The sequence below is a fragment of the Poromitra crassiceps genome (assembly GCF_964638095.1).
Source record: "Poromitra crassiceps genome assembly, chromosome: 19".
In the NCBI taxonomy this organism is placed as follows: domain Eukaryota; kingdom Metazoa; phylum Chordata; class Actinopteri; order Beryciformes; family Melamphaidae; genus Poromitra; species Poromitra crassiceps.
In genome coordinates, this window is record NC_139646.1 from 24,680,687 (window position 1) to 24,688,320 (window position 7,634).

The window sequence follows — 7,634 nt, forward strand, 5'->3', positions numbered from 1 at the left end:
GGGAGGAGGCTCTTGGTGTGACATTTTTGGCTCATGAAAAGTAAGCTACATTATCCGTCCCAAATATTTCATCATCTGAGTATTCAGCTCAACACTAACTTTTGTTTAGATTATACTGTATATGTGTCAATATATTTCCAACTTTACTGAACTGGAGCATGGATACAAGTCCTGATGGACCATGGGGTTACAGCAGATGAGGATTATAATCTTTTTAGGTAAATTTTTTTACTATCCTTTAACTCACCAGCCACGGCGTAGCACGGCAAGGCCACTTTAACACGTCAGAGTATAAATTATGCTATAGTTTTAGAGTCTGTTTTCAAAGGAATTTGTGTTGTATTTTAAACCCCTGCTCCTGATGAGCAGTTGGCGCCTGCAGGGCTGCAGACTCGTTGGTGTATGAATGTAGACATACTGTAAACTTTACAGTAGGCTATGTCAAATGCTTTACAGTGTAAAGCATTTGAACGGGCGTCAGACTGGCAAAAAGTGCTATATAAATTCAGTCCATTTACCATTTAGCCTACATTCCCGTTTTGAATAACTTAGCCTACTACAAAAAGGTTTGATAGATAAAGAGAAGAATGTGAATGAAAACTATTTAGGCATATTTTACATTGGTATAATCTGATATTTTAATAGAAGCTCTTAGAAGAATGTTTAATTTATTGAGAATTAATTAAAAAAAAACATATGTTTCAAAGGAGCCGCTCATGTGCTGTTAAGGATTTACAAGGGGGAAAAATGATTTGCATATAATATGACTATTCAAACAACTGCTGTAGCAGGAATGACTGGGGCTATGGTTATTTCCCTATGTTATTTCCCCTTCAGCCAATCAGTAACAATATGTCACCTTCTTTTCGGTTGTAGTAGTTAATTCCCCTTGGGTAATTTTGAATACAGCAATGACGTGCGTCATTTCTCCAAGTTTTGTAATTGCATCAGTGGTGTCTGAGGTAGAGGTCTTCATTAAATCCATTTTCAAATTCCGACTAAAGACCTACCTGTTCTCCCTAGCTTACAACCTGCCCTACCCTTAACCACCTCCTCCACCCTCCCCACCTCCATCTCTCCTTCCCTCTATCCCCTGTCCCTCCCTCCCTCACGCTCCCTCCCTCCCCTCTGTTTTCCATATATCCTTGACTAGACATCTTAATTGTTGTTTTGTAGGCCAAATCTGTTGCCTGTTGCTCGTTCATTACATTACATTACATTATATTACATTATATTACATTATATTACATTACGTCATTTAGCAGACGCTTTTGTCCAAAGCGACTTACAATATCACATTTTGTCAACAGTACAGGAAACAACTATGCAACACAATTAATGACAGGTTAGGCTACTTTTGCTATCGTTACTTGTATCTGTTGCCTGTTGCTTGTTTCTATTTTGTTTCTTATCTTTTTTCTGTCGACTCTTACTGTAAGCGGCTTTGGGTCATTGAAAAGCGGTATATAAAATAAATGAATTATTATTTTTATTCATGGGTCCAAAATGACAGACCTGGATCCTAGTGGACCCAGGAAAGTTGTGCCTGGACTTGATTCGGCCCTTCTACACGACTGAACACATTATGATCTCATCGAGGCTTTCGCCTGGCGGAGATAACATCAATTCTGAATTCCTCGACCCAAAAAGTCGAGAAACCATACTGTGCAGCATTGTAGGCCAAACCATTGAAACAATTATTTCCAACATGTTACTATTTATTTTCATACAAAAAATGCGTTTACGACGAGCGGGAAAGTGGGTGGCCTTTTCTTAAGAAGGGTTTTGGTGCAAAACAAATGCTTGCAATTGGTTCAGAAGCATGAGAAAGCTACGCTCTATAGTTTGACCCCTCACAAGCTGCTTAGAGACTTAAAAAGTCAATAATGATGAAATGGCATCTATAAGACTTTCCAAAAAATTTCCCTTTAACGTCCTTGGTACGTTCTTCGAATGTCCCACAATAACATCCTGGGAACCTTTAGGGAACTCCACACAATGACATTTAGCGAACATTCAGAGGGGATGTCCTGGGGATGATTTTTTTTATTAGTAGGGTGAGTACCCGTAGCTGTGTGTCTGCACTAAGAGTGGTTTGAGAAAGCATTTTTTTCCCCTTTAATTATACAGGTGAATCACCTTGAGACCTGGATCTCATTTTCAAGTGCGACCTGTTCAAGCAGCATCCAGACAGAAGTTACAGTAACAAAAGTTGACAGACAGTATGACAACAGTAATCAGTACCAGTACAGACAATAAATAAAATAACCAAAAGGCTAACAGAGACAGTTTCTAGAAATAAGTGAGAAGAGTTAGCCACACCCTCAAATCTATTATGCGTTATCAATGTACAATTCAACTGAGAAAAAACACATAGGATAAAACAGAAAAAACAAGAAAGCAAGACTGTAAAATGTTCTGCCATATTTTCTCAAGCTTAATAAACTTCTTATGAAGTTATATGATTTCTACCATTCATTGACAATGTCCAGGTTGTACATCTCAATATAATATACAATATATAATATACAGGTTTCTTGGTTTGTGGCTTTTGACTTTGGCTGAAGTGCTCTAATGAAGAGAAAAATGTCATGAAAATGATCATATTAAGCTGTATCTGTCTTAAATTGTGTCATGTTGCTCTCTTGATTCCATAGCTTCTCATCATTGGCTTTGATCTGATTGTTGTATCACTCATTATTTTCACAGTAATGACCTCAGCTGTGACACAGAAAGTCAAGAAGAACCTGACATGCACTGTGGGAGGAGCTATCACTCTACCTGACCCTATGAAGGGAAAGGGATCACTTTTATATACTAAAAATGAACAAAACCCTATTACTATTGCTATAGTGAGTAGCTCGGGAATATTGGAGATATGGGAGGAAAGTTACAGGGACAGACTTCTCTGGGACAGCAACACTGGACTCTTTACAATCACAGGACTACAGCCAAGTGACTCAGGGATTTATGCAATTAATCCTAGAGGAGGTGGTTCTACATCATGTCAACTCTCTGTGTATGGTAAGTCACATGCTACTGCTGGCAACTTACAGGACAAAGTTCTTAGAATTTCTGGGATAAAAAAAGAAATCTGTGGCAATGGCACCTTTGTCTGCACAAGCCAAGTTCAGCCAGTGCAAATTAAAGTTATTCCTCCACTCTAACTTAAGCACTATGAAAGTGCCATTTTGCACAGATCACTTTTTTATTGAGCAATATCTAGTAAATAAATAGAACTGCGGAACGTACTGTCCTATCATCATCATTATTATTATTACTAGTGCAGTGCCCATTCCCCTCCCTCCCCTTCTCCGCACCCCCCCCCCCCCTGGTGGTGCCTCCCCCCCCCCCCCACTGCACTCCATCAGGTCCCCCTAAGCGCACTCCCCAAGTTTGAAGTCGATCCAACTAACGATTCTCATGATACGCGATGGACAGGCATACATACAGACATACCTACAGTACATACATACAGTCCTGGAATTATTATTTTATCCTTGACAGGCGGTCATATGCTTCTCCATGATAGCCTACTGTAGGCAGAAGTTGCAAGGGTTTGGTTAGATTTTTTTACCAAATTGCACTATTGTGAATTAATTCTGTAATTGTGTGTTTTTACCGGTTTATATTAAATCCCATATTTTTTCATAAATGTACTTTGAACCAGTCTAAGGGCTCATTTATACTCAATTTTCATGTTAAGCAATACATTCACCAGTGGCCAGTAGAGAATGTGTGAGTGTGTGTGTGGTTCTTATGCTGGGTTTCATACATATCCGTAAGCTTTCAGATGACGGACAGAAATATGCATGAAATGAACGCAGACAGTACAGACAGAAGGCTCTGTCCGTCTCTGTCTCTAATGTAGAGTATGATTGGGCCTTAAGTCACAGAAAATGTTCTCTTGGTTATTTTACTTCAGTTCAAACCTCACTGTCAGATCACTGCTAAATTGCAGATGCGATTGTTAGAAATGTGGTTCAAAGACTTGGTTCATCTTCCAGAACCTCAGTGCCGTATGTGTGCTGGATGGCGATACAGGAAAAAGTCAGTACCCAAAAAAAACGAGTTTATAAATTGCAGATGTGTAGCAGGAAGAAAAAGTTGTTCGGGACCTTGGAGTTCCAAAAACAACAGATATATCCATAAAATGACTCTACAGCTCTTGCAGCATAACCAAAGTCACAGAGATCAGAGCTGTAATTTTATTTTATTTATTTTATCTTTTTTCTGCTCTTTTCGGAACTCTAAAGATCGGTGCCTAACGACTTCAGTTGTTTTTTTAGAGAACACCGATACGAAGTTGTGCTTGGGAGCTCCAGGGTTGGGTTATGAACTAACAAACTTCACCAGAGTTTCAAATGTCAACATTATAATGAGTTGACTGAACATTAATTTTTGTGTGAACTATTCCTTTAACTCTTTGTTTTGAATGTGAATGAAATCCCTCCAGAAGCTGCACCGTGGCCTGGTGTGATCAGATCCAGAGTGAGCGCTGACAGCTGCACCTTGCTGTGTTCTGTGGAGAAGCCTCATGAGACCACTCTGTCCTGGATCAAAGGAGAGGAGACACTGAACCAGACCAGCACTGCTCCCTCTCTGTCTCTCACTGTAGACAAGCAAGACTTCAACTCTTCTTATAGCTGTGTGGCTGCCAACCCTGCTGATGACCAAAAGACTCTTCCAGTCAACGTCAAGGCATTATGCAGTGAGGACAACAATACAGACCAGACTACAATAGAGACAGGTAATAAAGCAAATCACATCACTGCTTTTTAACTAAACTCTTATATTCTCAAAGCTTATGGCATAATGTTTCAGTGTATTTTGTTGATGCTCATTGTAAATCTTTCTGACAGGTGAGAATAACAGAGAACGCTGGTTATTCCCAATGCTGGGGGTCGTGATTCCAAGTGTCATTGCCATTTTCATCACTGGAATATATCTTGAGAGAAAGAGGAGAAAGAGGGACAGACAATCACAAGGCAGGTATTTATATATTTACTGGTGTAATTGTTCTACAAAATATTCAAGGACCAATTGTCAATTCATTTTGATAGAGAAGGCAGTTACAGTGATTCGATTAGCCCAAGATGCACCAGTGCTAACTTTGCAGAATGGGCCAAGGATGAAGTGATGAACTTTCCATGCCCACTGGCCAAAAGGAGGCATGGCAATGGAGGTAGCCAATCATAAAAAGGCACCTGAGTTCCAAACGGATTCAGATAACACCACACGGTATGCACTCTACCGAGTGCCCTCTAGTTGTGTACATGTATGTGTATGTGTATGTGTATGTGTATGTGTATGTGTATGTGTATGTGTATGTGTATGTGTATGTGTGTGTGTATGTGTATGTGTATGTGTATGTGTAAGTCATAGTGTGGAGAAAGCATCAGACAACAGAACTTGACACTTCCCCAGGCTGAGTTCTGCCTCACTGCTTGATCTGGGCAGGGCTGGACTGGGACAAAAAAAATCGGCCCTGGCATTTTGGCCCCCAGACCAGCCCACCACAATCGACCACACACACGACACCACCCATCTTCGCGTTCCAACCAACCATGTCACTACCTAAAAACACTAAATCTACCTGTTTTATGGGCCGATCAGACAATTATTTCACCCTTTTTTCTTTCTTTTTTGCCTGACCGGCCCACAGGGCATGTCGGCCCACCGGGCAAATGCCCTGTATGCCAGATGGCCAGTCCAGCCCTGGATCTGGGGAGAGTTGTTACTTCCCACATCAGATAAGTGTTCACATGAACTCAAACAGCTCACAAAAAGCTGACGTAAACACAGAACTTCCTGATTTTGCAGTCCAGATTAAATAAAGCACTTAAGGCCCCCCCCCCCCCCCCTTCCTTCCCCACACATACATGTGTTAATCTATTTTTTCAGTTAACCATTTACTGCACTCTAAACCTGCTGGTTAAAGATAACACGAAGAGTTGGAATGTATGGCATGTAATTAGCGTTGTGCTAGTGGTGTGTGAGTGTAACTTGCTGCACTAACATTTACTGTTTTTTATCTTATATAGAAGTGCCAGACGTTCTCTATACTGACGTGCTTATCTCTGATGAGAGAAACAAACAGGTATTCTGCACACAAACACACCTTAGGGAATAGTTAATTATTATGATTTGTCTCACTAACCCACAGCTGTCATTAACCATGTTTGCTGAGTTGATCCTATCCTAAAGTTGCCTAAATAGATGTCAACTGTTTGCCTGCCTGGCTATGTTCTGGTAGCCTGGTAAACCATCTGGTCACGTGAACTCACCTTTGTGTTTTGTTCTGTGAGACCGGCTTGCCTCTGCCCTGGGGCGGGCATTTTCAGAATTCACAACGCAGACGGGCCAATCAGGGACCTGCCTCGTAGTTGACTTCGTAACCGGCCAATCAGGAACGCCACCGGAAAAACAGTAGGGGCTGCCTCTGTGGCTCTCCGGATCGAGCAGTAACATTAACGTTCGTCAAGTTTACACAGCCATAAGTGCAGTTATTGCAGAAATCAACTCAATAACAACAATTAAACAAGAACAGGAGTATGCAACAGTGGAGTTTCTCGGCGGAAAAGACGTTTTTGCGAGTGGATTTGGTTTTGACTGGATCCAACCCTGATTGGCTGAAGGACCGGCTACGTCCACCCACTGAAATGACTGTGCACAGCTCGGAGTCCAGACGGATCCACAGAACCAAACAGAATGTGAGTTCACAGATCCAGATGGTTTCATCCAGGCTGACGTTCTGGTCTGCAGGATCTGTGTTCATTGTTCATATTTCAAAAGGCCTTGTTGACCCCTTGTCGCAGCAGGGGTGTATTGTTCGGCGCTGGTGAGAAATAATTCCTAATGATGGTTATGTATTGTTTGCAACCCTAGTTATATGATCACCAGTGGAGCCTAATGGCCAGACACCTGCGGCTCCCAGGTCGCTGACACTGACCAGAATGAGCTGCTGACGTTGGAGCTGCCATTTTATGCACTCTGGCCAGCAAGAGGCCTCATTGGCTGACGTGCATACAGAATTCAGTGTGTAATCCTCTTCCTTGGAACTGAAAATGCAATAGTGGTCACTATACTGCACTGGTGATCATATAAGTAGGGTTACAATACATAACCATTGTTACATCTCCTAAAGGAAATCACATATCCCCCCCCCCCCCCCCCCACTCGTCTCTCTTCTTTTCTCCTATTATTGACTCATGCCTTTCCTCCCTGCTTCTATTTTTCCTTCAGGCAGGAAATGTACCAGACTCCTCTCCAGCTGTAGACCGCTCCAATCTGATGACAATCTATGACAACCTGGAGCTCCATCGTATGGCGCTGCCGCTGACTGATACAGACACTGTTAATGTTTGAGAGCAAATGTGCTAATCCTTTCAAATTACATTCTACAGTAAATGCATTTATGCTGTATACGTTTTTCTTATTTTCTGTTTTTAATAGATTTTGGTGGTCAAAGGTCAAAGTTCAAGGTCACGGTAACCTCACGACCACTATTTTCATACTCGTTGACATGATATCTCAGGAATGCCTTGATGATCTCATGATAGCCTGTTTCCTGCTCGTTAACGTCATCTCCCAGGAGGGAATTTCTTCAAATTAGGCTCAAACATCTACTTAGA

The 7,634-nt window shown here is 41.5% G+C and overlaps 1 protein-coding gene across 2 annotated transcripts in view; it reads left to right on the forward strand.

The window, feature by feature from the left end:
- LOC310794155 (CD48 antigen-like) overlaps nucleotides 1-7,388 on the forward strand; it is a 46,571-nt gene extending 39,183 nt beyond the window's left edge. For both annotated transcript variants that reach the window (XM_083656063.1, XM_083656065.1), the window contains exon 6: nucleotides 7,246-7,388. In XM_083656063.1, the coding sequence (XP_083512189.1) occupies nucleotides 7,246-7,368 (123 nt within the window). In that variant the 3' untranslated portion in view covers nucleotides 7,369-7,388. The remainder of the gene's footprint in view (nucleotides 1-7,245) is intronic.
- Nucleotides 7,389-7,634: the final 246 nt, after the last annotated feature.